General features: G+C 47.3%; 2 protein-coding genes and 1 long non-coding RNA gene across 9 annotated transcripts; 1 reads left to right on the top strand and 2 right to left on the bottom strand.

The window, feature by feature from the left end:
• Positions 1-974: 974 nt before the first annotated feature.
• LOC139825584 (uncharacterized) lies at positions 975-6,168 on the top strand. 7 transcript variants are annotated; one of them, XR_011735719.1, is made up of 6 exons: positions 975-1,949; positions 2,706-2,834; positions 4,409-4,456; positions 4,555-4,670; positions 4,829-4,921; positions 5,593-6,168. XR_011735719.1 is itself a non-coding variant. In XM_071798964.1 (5 exons), the coding sequence occupies exons 1-4, from the start codon at positions 1,023-1,025 to the stop codon at positions 4,893-4,895; spliced, it is 1,158 nt and encodes a 385-aa protein (XP_071655065.1). In that variant the 5' UTR covers positions 987-1,022; the 3' UTR covers positions 4,896-4,921; positions 5,593-6,168. The 7 variants fall into 7 exon arrangements, 2 of the variants coding, with proteins under 2 accessions (XP_071655066.1, XP_071655065.1); XR_011735718.1 differs by having other exon boundaries at positions 976-1,949; positions 2,702-2,834; XR_011735716.1 differs by lacking the exon at positions 2,706-2,834 and adding an exon at positions 3,435-3,569 and having other exon boundaries at positions 993-2,616.
• Positions 6,169-8,207: 2,039 nt separating this feature from the next.
• LOC136112391 (uncharacterized) lies at positions 8,208-13,176 on the bottom strand. Its single transcript, XM_071799051.1, has 7 exons — positions 13,164-13,176; positions 12,836-13,039; positions 11,636-11,749; positions 11,230-11,433; positions 10,376-10,465; positions 9,735-9,803; positions 8,208-8,508 (listed from the first exon to the last, which is right to left on the bottom strand). Coding segments are annotated over exons 1-7 (696 nt in total). The 3' UTR covers positions 8,208-8,506.
• A 1,040-nt stretch (positions 13,177-14,216) lies between these two features.
• On the bottom strand, positions 14,217-15,765 carry LOC139825612 (uncharacterized). The gene is made up of 3 exons (XR_011735789.1): positions 15,647-15,765; positions 14,567-14,644; positions 14,217-14,331 (listed from the first exon to the last, which is right to left on the bottom strand). It is a non-coding gene; the product is annotated as an uncharacterized lncRNA (long non-coding RNA).
• Between the last annotated feature and the right edge of the window lie 1,384 nt (positions 15,766-17,149).

Raw genomic sequence — 17,149 nt, 5'->3', positions numbered from 1 at the left:
AAGACAAAAAACCATCTATAAGAATTTTTCAAAAGTATTTCTTTACGTTCTTTTGGAACCACTCAGTCACAATATGTTGGCTTCTGTCCAACAGAACTGCAAGCATACACAGTTTAGACTCTCGTTCTTGTACCCACTGCAAAGAGCATTACAGAGCTTCCATCAACAAAAAAACTACAGCAAATGGAACATGAGAAGCACAAAAAGAAAAACAAAGTAAAAATGATGATACAGAAATGAGAATTTCGGAGGTTGTCCAATACTCTATCATCGCCATTTCATACATACATTAAAGAAGCAGTTAGACTTTGTAAACACTTGCTGAAAATGAACCTCCCCAAAGTCTCTGACATACAACTCTTCAGGTATACATAATCGATTTTTTTTCACTGGGTTGCTTAATAACCTTAAAAAACATTGTCTGAATGTTAGTCAATATTTACTAAATAGAGATAAATTCATCAACATATTAAAGTTAAACCATAGTTATAACCTCTATTTTACAGAAAAGGCACGAAGAGAACAACACTGAATATAAAATAATTTTAACAACTCCTATCCCATTCAGTCATTGCCTTCCATACAAAGCTGGATGAAATTTCCACATGCTTCTGGTGCTTCTTTTGACCATAGTTCTGTATCTATATCTCCTGCTGTTGTCCGCGACAAAACCCATAGAGATAAATACATCATTAGTTTTATCGTAACTTTGTCACTATGCAAATAATATGTTTGCTAAGTTAAACCAGTGCTTCTGAACTCCTTACATTACTAACAGCAGCAGACATTCGAATGTGCCAGGCAGCTGCTGTTATCCCAGACAGCATTGCCAGTTCCTAAGATGCAGTTCTGGATCGATACACATAGCAAGGCTTTGAGGCCAATAAGCTGTGGTACCCGACACACGAGAGAAACCTAGATACCCTTTCTCGCTTCCATAATGAAGCAACATAGGAAACACAATTATGCCTTAAATCTCCAAAGGCATTATACCTCTCTCATGAGCAATACCATTAAATCAAATGAAAGATCATATTAAAATGAAGAACTTAGGCTACAGTCAAGAACAGAGGAAACGAAACCCTTCAAGGGCTGCTGTGCCATGGCCCCACACAGCACACACCGCCTTCGCCTCAGGCCGCATCTTCAGGGGCTGCACCGCCTCAAACTATTCAAACCGGCCCGCAACGCGGACACCACCGCCACCACCACACCCGTGTCCTCCTCACCTCCCCCAGCCCTGCCACACGCAATTCCTTCACACCCCGCACCATTCAGCAGCAGCCCCTGTGCACACCGCGACCCCCGCACCCGGCTCCTCGCAGAGCGCGCGATCCACGCCCCGAGCGGCCCCGCGCCCCACGCCCCGCGCACGCGCGCCAGCAGCGGCTCCCGCCCGCAGCCCCCTCCCTGCGGGGCAGCGCAGCTCCCTCACCCCCGCCGGCCTGGGCTCGCCCACGGCAGCCCCTGCCCCCGGCGACCCCCCTTGCCGTTGGTGGGGGGCTCCTGGATGCAGATGTTGCTCATGGTGGGGAAAAGCGAGTCCCAGCAGGGGACCAACCATCCAGGCCCGGCAGCCGGTTACGCTTCGCCTGCAACGCTGCCCGCCCCTCCGAACCTCCCGCCATCTCGGACGCATCTACGCAGCCCAGGGAGGTGGGGAGGTGGCTGCCCAAGCCGGGAGGAAGGAAGAAGGACGAAGGGATGAGTCCCCGTTTGAAGTCTCTACGGGAGTCACTGAGGAACAACTTCCTTTCAGAAAGACCTGCAGCCTTCTCCAGACATCTGCAGCCCCTCCCCGTGACTCCCGCCCGGTGCTGAGGTCCCCCGTCCTCCCTGTGAGAGGTACGGTCCAAGAGTGCGCCGGGCAAAGCCTTCCGGCGGGAGAGGCGGCGCCGCCAGCCCAGTCCGGGCGAGGACGGCGGCGGGAGGTGCGGAGGCGCTGCCGGGTAAGGGGCTCCCAGCCAGGTTTGCGGGGCCGGCAGTCTCAGTGGCCGCCTGGGCCCACGGCTGGCGTGTTGGAAAGGGGAAATAAGCGGCGGGCCGATGGAAAATGACGCGGGAAGGTGGCGGGGCCGCGCGTGCAGCGAGAGGCGGGGCGGGCGCGTTTCCCGGGGCTGCCGTGGAGAAGCGTTGCTCCGGGCGGCACAGCCGGGGCTCTGAACCAGGCGGCGTTGCGGTAGCGGGAGGGAGGCCGGGAAGCGGGCTGAGGGAAGCGGGCAGGGGCTGAGCGCAGCCGTGCACTCGCTCCCTTCTAGGCCTGCGGGGCCTCTCCGCAGCGTTTCGGGTGGATGAGGACCAAGTGCTGTGTTCCTGTCGCCTGTTAGTATAAGCCACCTTCTGCAAAGCTGGATCCAAAGAGTGGTGGTTGTTCTTAGGCTTGGTTTTCCTTGCCGTTTTTTGTTCTGGATTGTTTGTGTCCCACTAGATTATTGCTTCAATAGACCCGCTGAGAATGGTGGGGAGGCAGGACAAGCAGGAACACCTGCTCTGTTTGCAAGGGGTTTAGATGTACGTTAGACCAACATACGGCCATTGCTTCATCGTTCTTTCTTGATCCTGAGACGTGAGGAGCGTTTGACTGTTTTGAGTATTTCTTTGACATGACATTGCAAGGTACAGGTGTACTTTTGTTCCTTGTTTCTTGACATTTCCTTCCCTGTTCCTTACCTCCTTGACCCTTCTGGATTTCCCTCAAAAGACAGCCGTAAAACATGCGCCTAAGCACTGCTGAGTTTATAGACCCTGAAGATGATGGCAGAAAACCATGTTTTATAATGGAGCGTATGTATTGTTATTGCTTAACTTTCCAGCACTCTTCATGGCATAGACCAGTAAGTTGTCCAAGTTTTCAAGTGAGTTTTCCAGCCTGGGGTTTGAAGGGTTCTCTGTTATTTTGAGTAAAATTTTCTGAAGACGGTGCTTGTCTCAGTAAATCAAAGTTTAAATTATTGGAGATGATGTACCCCCTTTCTGGTTTTCTGATTTCCGTCATGGGTTTCTTGTTATGTTTGCTTAATTATTTATTTACATAAATGACCTAGTTATTCAGAAAACTGTATATAACTGTTGAAGGCACTGATTTTTTCATACTCTGTTCAGTTGAAGATAGAAGGGCACTGTCGAGGGTTTAGATTGTGGGGTCTGGACTGGACTCTGCAGCAACCGGAGCTGGATTCAGTCTGTCACTGGCCTCAGTTCGCAGGGACGACTCGCAAGGTCCTCTCCTAATGTCACCACAGGGAAAAGGGACGAGATCCTCGTGATCTCCCACTTTTCTATGAAGTATTCACATGAATGGGATGTTATACTCAGTTGGTCAGTCTCTTGGTCACCTGTTTCTCGTTGCCCCTCTCACGAGATGTCCATCCGTGCTTATCAATAACCTCACATTCCATTGCTGTGTTCACCACAACATGGATCTGGTTCTCCAGGAAAATGCAGCTGATATGGAGCTTTCGCTGACAGGGAAATTCACTACAAGAGAAACTTGTTTTTTAACAAAACCAGGACAGGCACCTGTTTATTTTGGAAATTCAGTTGTGACTTTCATTACACAGGCTCAGAAGGTAAAAATACCACCGATCTGGTTTTGAGGATGGGTCTCTGGGGTTTCTCTTTTTCAGAGTCCTGTCCTGTTGTGTCTGTTTAACTAAACTGTGGGCTCAGATGGGAAAATTGCGCACTTTCTGTAACTGAAGTTTGTACTGTTCTGATCCGCTATCTCCACGCTTTTCTGTTACTCTTTTAACTTTAATTCACATTTACTTTCTTGCACCCATTAGTTCTTTGTATTTGGTGCCACGTTTCCTGGATTCAGAATCACTTCGCAATTTGTTTCACTTTTAAAAAAAATTTTCTCTGTCTTTTGCCACTTTTCAGGAGTGATTATTTATCTATTTTTTTTTTTTAATTGCCTTTTTAAGACAAGTCTTGCAATTAAAATGTCAATAACTTCAGAGTTTCCACTGAATGTCTGTCAGCATCCACGCACTGCTATAATTTATAAGTACACTTGTTGTGGATCACTGGAGTGTCACAGCTGTTACTGTGTTCATACTGTAACTGAAGAAATGCATAAGCTTTCAGAGAAGTTGAATAATTGTTAAAATTATAATGGAAAGGTCATAATGAATCAAGTGGGGATTTGGCAATAAGTTATGTAAAACTAAATGATCCATAGCCGTTTATAGTCGCCAAATTTGTTCTGATCAATTGCTGCACAGAAAAGTGACCTTAGAAATGCACTGGTTTGCTTTTCTTTAAGTTATTTTTAAGAGATTTTAGTGTATTTAGTATCCGGAGAAGTGATAACTCCTGTCTGCATGGTGACTTTGTTAGGCCAGATTTAAAAGAAACTTGAGAGTTCTGCTTAGCAACATCAAATTGATGAGATTTTCTCTTTCAGGTGGCAATAAGGACAACACCAGAGCAGGATGCAAGAAGTGTGGCTGCCGTGAGTCTGTAGCTTAGCATTCCTGTGTATTCCGAATTACATCCATAAGTTACAAACCATCTTTTGAATTCATTTTATTTCTTTTATTATTTCGACAGGTGTCCCAGACCTTCTTGGCTTCCAGCCCCAGTGGCATTTGTGATCCCCAGGTCACCTCCCTCTCCCTGGGAGCGTCTGCTCCTTTTCTGGCTGCCAGCCTGGACTCGTTGAGTAGGCAAGTGTGACGTGCTGCCCCCTGCAGCTTCAGGTCTTGTCCTTGTGCTCATTGTCCTTGGACCACGTAGCTGAAATAACCCCGTACTTCACCGGCTGAAGTTCGGTCTTCCATGGTGCACCAGACGTTCTTGTTTTCTCCACCCCATTTTTCTGCAGGGCTTCAAGGAAGAACGCGAGGAGCAGGGAGCGTTCCTGGGACAGTTCACTTTCCTGGCGGTGCTGAATCCCAGCCAGACCTTCCAGCTGAAGGTACGGGGACACAGAGGGAGGGGAACTGTAGGAGAGGAGGAGAAATGCAGTTGAATGGTCAGAGGCTTCCCTGCCAAAGGGTACAGGCAGCCCTGTCCTTGAGCGTGTGCCACGCTGGCCTTTCTTCTGCTTTCACTTCCTGGAGGCGGATGCCTGCACTGCCGTCTTCTCTTTCATTTTGGGTGCTTAGTGCTTAGAAGCACCACAGTTGAAGCTGGAACCAGCTTGACTGTCTGGACCCCAAGTGCACACAAGCGGCCACATCCCGTAGGATGCACGACTGCTGGTCTGCCAGTTAGGGACCAGAAATACTGGGCTTCCTGAGGGTTCTGTTGGTCCAAGCAATGACCAGAGACAGGGAGGCCATTCTGTTTCCATGGCTTTCTAGAGAAGGCAACGAGACGTTATAGTGACCCCAGCACGGGGTCTTCTGACTGTGGAAGCCTGTGCCCCAAAGCAGGTGAGAGCTTTCCAGTGTATTTGCTGAGCCATGTGGTCGCTGCTTCTTCCTTTGCTGTTCTCGTGGCCCAATGGGGTAGAGCAGGATAAGAACATCTTGACCAGGACAGCTCAAAAGCCCCCGCGGGGCAGCAGGAAGGAAGCTGCGGCGCTTCTGTCAGTGCTCACGGGCCAGAGAGGAAAAGGCGACTCATTTCTCCTTGTCATTGCAGAACGAGCTCCCTGGGGTCGTGAATTACATCAGGCTGCAAGTGCTGAGCAACTGGGGCCACCCGGACTACACCTGCCTGTATCGGTTCAGGGTGCACAGGGATCCGCCCAAAGATGGGGGAGAGGTGCCAGTTCCATCTGTCAATAAATTCCATTAATGTTCACCCAGTGGAGTTCCCGTCTGCTTTGCCTGTGATGCTGCCTGGTCCTCCCTGAGCTCACTGGAGCTCCCCGTCCTTCTCTCAACCCACCAGCTTATGGGAGACTTCAGGAGTCCACAGCAAGGTTTTCCTAATTAAAAGAAACAGGAAAACTCCGTAACAAATCTGGAGAAAGCCTGACATCCACACACTCGCTGCCTACACAGGAACATCAGCAAGGCCCTTCCTGTGCACTAAAGATGGAATTAATGGACAGGTTTCCTGTGCAGGAAGCAACTAAGGATCAGCTGGGTGGAACCATCTGTTGTTACCTGTTTTCACGAGAAGCAGAAGCTGCTTCAGCTGCCATCTTTCAGTCTGTTGCTGATGAGAAAATGGAAGTGTCTTTCTTTGTAAGAAGGCAACCTTAATTGGAAAGTTGGTTCGTGGACTTATTTGCCTCTCTGGGCACCTATGGACTTAATAGCCCAGGAACCCTTACAGAGAGATTAGCAAAGCAATCCCAGGACACTTAAGAGATCCCATGCCCACACCAGTCCGTCTTTCCTTTTCACCCGAGCTCCCCAGGCCCCAGGGCAGGAGCAGGCAGGGCAGTCGTGCACTCGGGCTGCACCAGGGAGGGGAGAGCAGGACCAGCGCTTGGCACCCAGGGCTGGGAACAGCAGTTTGTGCTCTGAGCTGGGGCTTAGTCCATGTGCAAGCCCAGCACGGATCCAGATACCAAACTGAGGGTGTCAGTTCATCCCCGGTGCCACACACACAGCACCTTCTCCCATCGCCTCCTCCCGATGAGCTGTTTTCCAGCCCCTTCCAGCTCAGCCCAGCCCAGCTCAGACAGCTGCACTCTGGCTCAGGGCTGCCTGGGGCTGGTGACCCTCGGGGCAGCAGCAGGAACCGCTCTGCCCCTGGGTGTGGGGCTGTCCCTGCGCTGAGCCCTCGGGCCCAGGGCTGCTGAACTGGGCCATGGTGGGGCCCAGGGGTGCTGAGGTCCACAGGTCCCCCCGGTGTGTCCGTGCTGGGAGACACCTGCTCCTGCAGCACCCCTGGTACTGATCCCGAGCCTGGTCCATCCTCACCCAGAAGAACACTTTAGTTTGGTTTTTTTCTTAAAACTGGAGATAATTCACAGAATCACAGAATTGCCTGGGTTGGAGAAGACCCCAGAGATCATCCAGTCCAACCCTTGGTCCAACTCCAGTCTGCTCACCAGATCATGGCACTAAGTGCCATGGCCAATCTCAGCTTAAAAACCGCCAGGGCCGGTGAGTCCAGCACCTCCCTGGGCAGCCATTCCAATGCTGACCACTCTCTCTGCACAGAATTGCTTTCTCATCTCCAGCCTCAATTTCCCCTGGCAGAGTTGAAGCCCCTGCCCCCTTGTCCTGTTCCTGAGTGCCTGGGAGAAGAGCCCAATCCCCCCTGGCTAGAACTGCCCTTCAGGTCGTTCTAGAGAGTGCTGAGCTCAGCTCTAAGCCTCCTCTGCTCCAGACTGAACAAGCCCAGCTCCCTCAGCCTCTCCCCATAGGGCTTGTGCTCAAGTCCCTTCCCCAGTCTTGTTGCTCTTCTCTGGACCCGCTCCAGCACTTCAATCTCTTTCCTGAGCTGAGGGGCCCAGAACTGAACACAACACTCCAGGTGTGGCCTCCCCAGTGCAGAGCACAGGGGAAGGATCACTGCCCTTGTCCTGCTGACCACGCTGGTTTGGGTACAGGACAGGACACCATTGGCCTTCTTGGCCACCTGGGCACACTGTTGGCTCCTGTTGAGCTTCCTGTCCATTAGTCCCCCCCGTTCCCCAGCACTCCCTGGGCCCGGCCCTCCAGCCGGTTCTGAACCCAGCAGAGAGTGCGCTTGTCCAAGCCATGGGCTGCCAGCTCTTGCTGGAGTACATTATGGGAGACAGTGTCAAAGGCTTTGCTGCAGTCCAGATAGACCACGTCTACAGCTTTCCCCTCGTCCACCAGGTGGGTGACCCGATCATAAAAGGAGATCAGGTTGGTCAGACAGGACCTGCCCCTCCTAAACCCGTGCTGGCTGGGTCTGATCCCTTGTCCATCCTGAGGGTGCTGTGTGATTGCGCTCAGGATGATCTGCTCCACAGCCCTGCCAGGCACCGAGGTCAGGCTGACAGGCCTGGAGTTGCAGCCCTTTTTGTGGATTGGGGTAAAAATCAAATATTTTACGCTTTAAAGTGTGTGTCAAGCATATTCCAGTTAACTCTGAAAGTTCTGTTGCACAGGTCATTTAGTTCATCGCGCGGTTCTGCTGCCCTGCTAAAGTGGCACAAGCTCAAGATCAAACTCCGACTGAGCCCTCGAGCACCCAGCAAACAGCGGAACCATCGAAGGCCCTGGCGTTCGCATGGAAACAATTCCTTTCTAGAATGCATGGGTGTTGCTGGTGACATTAAAAGTCCCCTGAAAGCCCAAAGTCAAACTGATAGTTCCTATTCCTTTTATTAATTGTGCATTAAAAACAGTCTGTAAAAATAATTTAAATTACCAAATTTTCAAAACAGATAAAATGTATTGAAGACCTTTATATACGACCACACAGAGCATACTTTTTAAATTTCCACTTCTATCAGTTCTGAAATGTTACAGTGCCCTTCCTGCATCTCAGTTTTTGAATTTGCTGCTTTTTCATCTTTAGATTTTCCAGCTGATTTTCTTGTAAACTAACGCACTCATTTCATCTCTTTCTCATGTCTACGCATCCTTCTCCTTTGTTATTTGCTTCCGAGGCTTCTTGGCTCCTCTGTAAAAACAGATGTACATAACGTTTTGTGCAGAATGTATTAGAGCAAACCTATATACTTTTTCAGAAACATTTTAAAAATTAAACTTTCAGCAGTTCTAGAAGCAACGGGAAAACCAATCATCCTACTGTAATCCACCCGTGCTTGGAAATGTGCTGCTCTGGTTTTTTTCCTCTAAAACCTTCCCCAGCAGATCTGGTGCTTGCACAAAGAGCCCAAATGCAGCAGCACAGCTGCTGGAGGGTTTCACAAGGCGGTTTTGGGTTGTTTGTATCTGTGCGGTGCCTCAGCAGAATTTGTATCTCGGGCTGGAGTCAGAAGGCCCCATACAGAACAGGGAACTGCCCGGGTGAACTGGAACTGACCGCTGGGTCACCTGGGCTTTGGAACACAAAGTCACAAAGTTGCACTTTCCTGAGCCACCCGCTCTGGACCGATCTCCCAGAGCAAGCTCGTGCTCTCCAAACACCCACGGGACCATCTGTATGGGGATGGAGCAGAAGGCTTGGCGAGGAGGTTGGTTGAATGTAAATACGCTCCAGTGACTTGCACCTGTCTGTAGAACAGCACACACGTCACACCAATTGTCCTACTGACCCTGTGTGCCCGATGAGCAGAACCTCTGTGTTAGATAACACAGGCCTGCGAGAAACTCTGGGCCCTTATGGCTGTGTCTGGGATTCCCGCTCTGCTGTGAGAAAGAGCGGGAGGCTGCGCCTGCCTGAAGCCGCGAAACACAGGCGAGCTCAGCAGGGCCAGGGATCTCCCAGCAGGGCTGGGCTGACCAGCGCCTGCGTCCCCGCTGCTGTCACCTCTGCTGGGAGCTCAGGGGCGGCTTTGGAGATCCCCCAGTGGAGAGGGAACTAAAATAAAACTTGCTCGATGAACTCAAGAAAGGGCAGCGCTCAACAGCCTTCAAACTGAACCATTGCTCCAAGGGCCATGAGGTACAGACTCCAATGCTTTGCTTTCATATCAGCGATGCTGTAAAACATCAGGCGTCACGGGTGAGTCATCCAGCCAAAATTACATGTCTGCAAACAAACGAGCTGTTCTCTGTTCTTTAATGGCTCAGCATTGCTTAGAACCTGGTGGATTTTGGCAGCAAAGGCTTTAAGACCAACTTCACATTTTCTAGGTGGGGAGAGATGTTGCTTTTGCACAATAAAAATTAATCATAAAAATCTCTCTCGAGCAGTGACCCGAACGGTTGTTTTAAACTTACAGTGAGCATTTTCACGTGCATTTCTTTTCCTCCAACGTGGTGCGCTGTAAAATCCCGGAGAACATTTGTCTGTCGAATAAACATAGACATTGTTTCTTAATTCCAGCTGCAATTTCAGGAAAGACTCTCTAAGTCTGGTATGTGAATTCAATACTCTATCAGTTGGAGTATCAACGGGAGCACCAGTGAACCCCACATCATCTCTGGAACACATCCAGTGTTAAACACGGACTTGCTCCAGTGCTTTATGGAGCGTGTGGAACCTTGCAGCGTTTCCTCCGCTCACGGATCTGCCAAAGGAGGCGATTCCGCCACGGACCCTGCACTGGAACAAAGTCAATATTCTGGTGTTGAAAATCTTCCCAAAGGCAGCAGTTGCTGTTCAATTAAACAAATCCGTAGTGCAATCTCCTCTTCTATCCCTGCTTGTGCAAGCACTCGATAGAAGGCAATGGGCTGTTTGTGTGCTGGCAGCTGACTGTGCAGCAGAGTAAGCTCCCAACCACTGTTTTCTGTGAAATTTGGCTAAAAATATTAATTCTCTTGTTTTCTATTAATTCCATCTTAACTACATTAATTCAAATCATTAGTTGCAAAATAATCCTACGCTTTTCAGTTCAAACACAACAGGTAAGCATTACCATAGTTTCCCGTTTGGGTCGAAAATCTTCTGTTTGTGTCAAGCTGATGCTTTGGTTTGGAGCATTTCCCACCATACGGCTCAGGTGCTGCTGAAAGGAAAATTGGCAACAGTGGTAATGGTGGCTGCTATGACAAAATTCAGAATGTTTCCTCGGTGACCTCTGTACCAACGTGTCCACATTTAGCCACAGCAAACATTAAAAGAAAACAAAGAGACAAACACACCCAACCCAAACACACACAAGTATTAATGCCAAGATGCGGCAGTGGTGCTGAGATTCATTGAACTCGACTGCATTCGCGGTAACAGCGCAGATAATCTCTCTTAAGGAGGTTCCCTTATTGAAAATTCGAGATAGGGAGGCATCCCAAGCTGCAGATTCAGCTCAGCTTAAGCGAGATGACCGAAACTGGTAAGATGGAATAACTTTCTTCACTTGTGATTATCGAAATTATTTACCACTAAATTTCTACATGAAGTGACAGATTGGAGAGTTAAAAACAAAGTGAAAGATGTAAAATTATGGTCACATCTGGAACAGATTTCCAAAAAGAAAGATACAGGACTTTGAATCCCACCTGCAGGCTCTTGTCAAGTTTCTGACACAGTACATCCCATCAAGGGGACAGCAGAGAGACGGAAAAAAGATGAATTGAAATATCCCATTGGATGAATGGAAAGAGAATGAATTCAGTCCCCTGTCCAACATAATATAATAACAATAATAAAAGTAACAAAAATTGACACTAAATAGATATCAGAAGTTTGGATAAGACCAAACTCCACGATTTTCCAAGAGAATAAAATAATACTAAATATTGAAAATAATGAATCTATCACAATCAAACCCACCTGTAGATCCATTGAACTTTGGTTCTTGGGCGACGTTCACGGTGCGGTAGAAAACATATGTTGACCTGCGAGGTTCCAAAGAGTCAGAATCAGTCTTTCTGCCAGCGCCTCTCACATAAGGAACAGAAGAGGCCGTTTCCTCAGCCTTATTTTTACGCCCTTGCTGGTAACTTGGTTTGACGTTGGGATCCGAAGAGCGAATTCCTAAAAGCGAAAAAGCAAACAGAAATACAGGACTGTTGTGCTGTTACTCAGAATTCGACACATTACAGGGTCCTAGAGGCTGAAAACAAGACTGACCAAAAAAGAAAGGATTTTTTTTGTGGACAGCCCAATTCAAATCTATTCAGTTATTTATTTACAGTAAGGTGTTCAGCAAGGAGAAGCTGATGCCAAAGTACATTACCTCCATTGTCAAAGGAGCGCCAGTTTCTGCTGGGCACTCGCTCCGCTGGAACTCTCCTTCCTGAGCTCTCTCCTTTCTCTGTGCTGTTCAGCGGTGCAGCGGTGTCACCATCCCCTGGAAAGGCAACAGCGAGAACGTGGGCCCTGCTGGTGTGCGAGCACAGGAACGGCACTGCCCTTCTCTTCCTCCGCCTCTGCGAGACAGCGATACCTAAAATGTCCTTTAACCTCCCGCTGTGTGTTCTTCTTTCTCTTTTGTCGGCTCTTTGGATCCTGTCTCGTGTAACTTGAGCACCTGACGTATAACTCTGCTGATCTCTAAGAAAACTGCATAACAGGTTAAAGACGACCATGGCTCCAGAGGAAAGAACCAGCCACACATTACCTGCTCTAGCTTCTTACTTTTCATTCATGGTATTTGTGAATCCTATCTGATCAAATTGATGGTGTTTTCAAGATGCATGTCATCATAGTACCTAAACCCTCAAAGAGCTCAATGGAAGAATTGCTTTGGGAAAACATCTCTGTCCTTTTCTCTGAATGTCTCTCTATTCTCAGACCGTCTGGAGTGCAGCTGTGAACACAACCCCCTTATCCAAACTGTCCTCTAAGCGCTGACTCCCTGCCCTTTCCCTGTGCCGCACAGGGGGGTGTGCACCTCTGGAACACCCATGCTTGAGCCCAGGAAGACTGGTGGACTCCGAAGGAGACCTTTGGGCTGAACTAGGAATGATCCTTTTGTCTGCAGCACTTAGACACATGCTGGGTACGGGCAGCACTTGTGAACATCACAAAGTGTTACGAACGACAAGGCCAAAGCTGTGATGGCCCTGGTTGCATAGGTAAGCCCACCTCCAACCGCAAACAGAACTTCAAGAGGCAAGTGCCAGTATAAAGTACCCACAGGGCTCCTCACCTGGCCCCTACCACTCTGCAGGAAGATGTGGCTTTGCCTCTTCCTCCTTTTTCCTGGTCATGAATCTACTGTCTGACTAATCATAAAGCTTAATAAAGCTTTACATTTCTGACTGTGGACACTGCTGCGCTCTACTTATGAAAATTATGCTGGATCGAATTTAGCCTTGACCATATTTGGGCCTAAATGACTTCACATGGACCTGCAGGGACAAATAAGAAAGCAGCACCATACAGACAGGCACACCTGAGGTGTTTTGAGAACCCTGTTTCAGCAGAAGCCCACCTGCAGACCCCTTGAACTTTGGTTCTCGGGTGCCGCCCACCCTGCGGTAGAAAACAGACGCTGGTCTGCGAGGTTCTGAAGAATCGCAATCTGTTTTTCTTCCTGCTGCTCTCCCGCGAGGAACAGAAGCAGCAGTTTCATCGTCCTGCCTGCGGCTCCTCGGGTGGTAACTCGGTTTTCCTTTGGGGTCTGAACTGTTCGATCCTAAAAATGAAAAAGCAAACTTTATAATGCTGTGCAGTTACTCCATTTTGACACATTGCAGGAGCCTGGAGGCTGGAAGGTAAGATTAAAACAGCATGTTCTTTATGGAGAGTCCTATCCAAACGTGGATTGTCCATATTTGACACTAAGAACAGAATTTAGCTGGGTCGTGCTAGACCATCTAACAGTTCAGTAAAGGAAAACGAATAAGCCAACTGTTCTCAAAATACGTTTTCCTGGTGCTGTGTTAGGTGAATTTCTTGGCTCCTCAGAAATCCATTTATTCCTCTTTATTTCTCTGGAGTGATGCTTATTTACCAGCTCACTGTGGTTTGTTTCTGAGGGATCAAAATAACACACATTCACTTTCTTAAAAAAACACACACAATTTTCTTCTCCAAATACTCGATGGTGATTCGAAAACCTCATCTCCCACTCCACACACAGGTCTTCTTGGGCAGAACACGCTTTGACGTGTTAATTATTCTGAGGGTATCATTCCTCAAAAGGAAAGCAAAAGTGGCTGTGTGTTTCTTTCTAGTGTAACCCTAAACCAGTACAATCTCTCCTGGGAACACGCTCTGCTGGTGCCTCCTTTCCCAGCTCTCGCCTTCTCTTTCTGTATTCCTGAATGTTGCAGGAATGGTATTACCATCACCTGGAGAGGCAGCAGACAGAAGGTGTGAGCTGCTGGTGTGCAAGCACAGGGAACGGCACTGCCATTCTCTCCCTCCCGCCTCTGGGAGATAGCGATCAGTTCAGTGCAATGTCCTTTAACCTCTCCTCTTGTATTCTTCTTTGTATTCTCTTGGATGTTTGGATCCTGTCTGCTGTAACTGATGCACAACTCTCACGGTCTCTAAGACAATTCTATAATACACAGGTTAAAGAAAAGCTACGGCTCCAAAGTAAAGAACGAGCTACAAATAACCTGCTCATTCTTTAGCTCCCCACTTTCCATGAATGATATTTACGGATCCTATCTGATCCAATTTATGGAATGGTTGTGGATCTCCAGATAGCACACGCAGGTTTTACAGCCCATTTCTGCCTTTTGCATCCACAATCAACACAGGCAGTCACCATGCCTGAGACACTATGCACGCATATATATGTGGGGAAAAAGACATGGTAAACATTAATGGGAAATGTTGTCTGAGAAGATGAATATTACTTGCCTTTCTGTAAGTCTCGCTCCATGGCTTCCAAGAGTAATATTTCCTTCTCCTGAGCTGAAGACACAGTTTCTGCCGATTGGTGTTTGTGAGGGTACTGGATCCTGTAATACTCTCCTAAACACAGCGAAGAAGGAAAATAATAAATAAAATAAAATAAAATAAAATAAAATAAAATAAAATAAAATAAAATAAAATAAAATAAAATAAAATAAAATAAAATAAAATAAAATAAAATAAAATAAAATAAATAAAATAAAATAAAATAAAATATTTTAAAAAAGAACAATTTAAAGGCACAGTATATTGTCTTCATTGCTATTTAGGAAAGACTGACTGATTTCATATTTACCAGTTTTATAGCATATTTCCTTTATGGTTCTTTCCTCTTCCATTTCTGCAGCAGTCTTAGGCACCCAATCAGAAACATCTGTAGGAAATGGTTTTAAAGATTACTGGGTATCTGTACAAAGACCTTCAACAATTCCTAGTAATCATGTACCATCATCAATTTCATTTGGGTCACAGTGGGTTTTTTCTCAATGTCAGCTCTGCTTCTGGACGGAACAAGGATTCCTTAATATCAGGTGTTTCCAGGAGCGATGGAAGGGCAGGTACAACACACAGGAAGAAGCTAATGTGTGTGGATTTGAAACTATTCAAACCCACCCTCAGTGCTCACGTTCAACACAATCCTTCATTGACAAGCCAAAGGAAATCTTCTGACTGAACACGTCACCAGGGACGCTTGTCACAAAACCTCTGCCCACGGTTCCTGTCCTGGAACATCTGCTGGCAGAGATGGTGAAGTGAGGGCTCCTCATCTGTCTCAGTTAAGGCTGTTGAGATCAGCAAAGCCCCGGCTTTGATTTGGTTTGAATCCATGGGGCTCCCTCCTACTGCCCCCGGCTCAGGAAGCACTAACAGGGGGTCGTCCTCACTCTCTGGGAACGTGCAATTCATTCTTCCCCAGGAACCCCTCATCTCTAAGAGAGACACAGTCAACCGTTTGGCTACTTTTAAAAAGCACAAAACCAAAACAAATATATGTATAAAACTGCATAGACATTCCATCAATCTAGTGAATTGGGTCCCCAAATTTAGAGAAAGTTTGAAGAGTATTTGATGGCCATCTGAACTGCGGATCACATCCTAGGAGTTGTGGATCACATTTTAAACTTCATTTAATACAAAAGAGGTATGTGGGTGATAACGCTATTGAAATATACAGGTAGGCATTTCGCAGGAGTTGGAATGATGCCTCACGTCTGGTGAGCACCACTTCCAACATTTTGGGATCAGCAGGAAACTGTTTGCAAAACTTGTCAACAACTCTTTTCTAAATAGGTCGTGGTTATTATAACAAATCGGTTGTGAAGTGTAGAAAAGACCCTATTCTACTTCTTTGTAGAAGAAAATATAATCTGTTTACAGTTCTCTTTGTCATCATCCCCTTCATCGTCCTCCTCATCTTCAGCATGGTTGAGGCTGATAATGAGCGGAGCGTGAACTGGCAGGAAAATATTCTGCTGATTTCTGAGCGGCTCTTGCAGATGTGCGGGGTGCAGAGTCCTTTCTTGGCCACCCTCTTGCAATGGCACATCTGCAGAAAAGAACATGATTTTGTTAGAAGGGAACTGGAATATCAAACCCAGGTCAGACATGCAGGGGCACTTTTGAACTCTTTATCATATTGAGGGGATCATCAAATAGGCAGATTATGACGTTTGGGAAAACTATTCTGCCAAGAAAATGTAAGATCCAGCAGCTTAACTTGACAGTTCACTGTGCCACTGCCCAGAACAGCACATTATCAGCTCCGGACAGTGCAAGCCAACTCCACCTTCAATGGGTTTAGCAGGATTTCTAAGTATTAAAAGGACAAATGCAGTTAAAATGTTTACAATGCTATTCTGGGACACATGGACTTTGAATGTACGCATTTTTTCAGTAAAAAGAGAAAGGTTTGGATCTATTTTCTCGTTCTGATTGTTGGACATGGCTCTTCTAGAGGTTGCCCATGTCCATTGGGCCTCCAGGGCATCTTCTCTGACTCCCAGCACACCCAAGATGTGCCTACGTTGGCTTTAGGAGAGCACCAGCTGCCAGGGGTCGCTGCTGTGGATGTGGGAACTGCAGAGAGAGCAGCACTGCTGGAAGCCAAGAGCTCCTCTTAGAGAGGAATGAGAAAACCAACAAGCAAACAAAGAAACAAACAAACAATTTGTAATGGTGCTTTTTTACTTTCCAAAAATAATTTGATTTTCAGATATTATTTAACCTTGCAAATGATTTCTGCAACATTTCTACTCTGTGGATCCTGGCAACCTAAATCACCACTTGTGCCATCATCTTTCCTGCAACACGAAGATCCATCACACGACAGCTGAAACAGTCACGTGGCAACACCATTCAAACGCCAATACAATTCCTTCCTTTGCTCTGAACTCACTGCGGCAGCAGATCCTACGCCACTGATTTACCGTGGTACGTTTTGAACCTTCGTAGAGATCACGAAGCACTGCAAGGACATTCTTGTGCATGAACTGACTCCGATGAACAGAGAGTGGAGAAAATATTTTTTACTCACTGTTGTCAGGTGGCAGGAAAAGCCCGTTTATATTCCGAGGGTGGGTGTGATGGAAGGCACAGTTGACTCTGACACAGCCTGATGGTCGCTTTTCCCAAAAACAGGGGATGTGCCTGTACTTCTGCTGCAGGAGAAAAGAGTTGTCATCGATTGTAAGCAGAACGATAAACATGGACTAAATGGAGCAGTACGCGGTCTGCTGCTGGGACCACATCACCAAGGTTTTGTGGGACCATGTTCGGATATTTTAGAACTCTTAAAGTTACCTTAAGAGTTCTCATGAGCTCCAGATAACTCTAAAGTTATCCTGAATGAGGTCAGTTGAGCTTTCCTGATGTCAAACTG

The sequence above is a fragment of the Patagioenas fasciata genome, chromosome 25 (genome assembly GCF_037038585.1).
Source record: "Patagioenas fasciata isolate bPatFas1 chromosome 25, bPatFas1.hap1, whole genome shotgun sequence".
Lineage (NCBI taxonomy): Eukaryota > Metazoa > Chordata > Aves > Columbiformes > Columbidae > Patagioenas > Patagioenas fasciata.
This window is presented reverse-complemented; position numbering and strand designations above follow the sequence as displayed.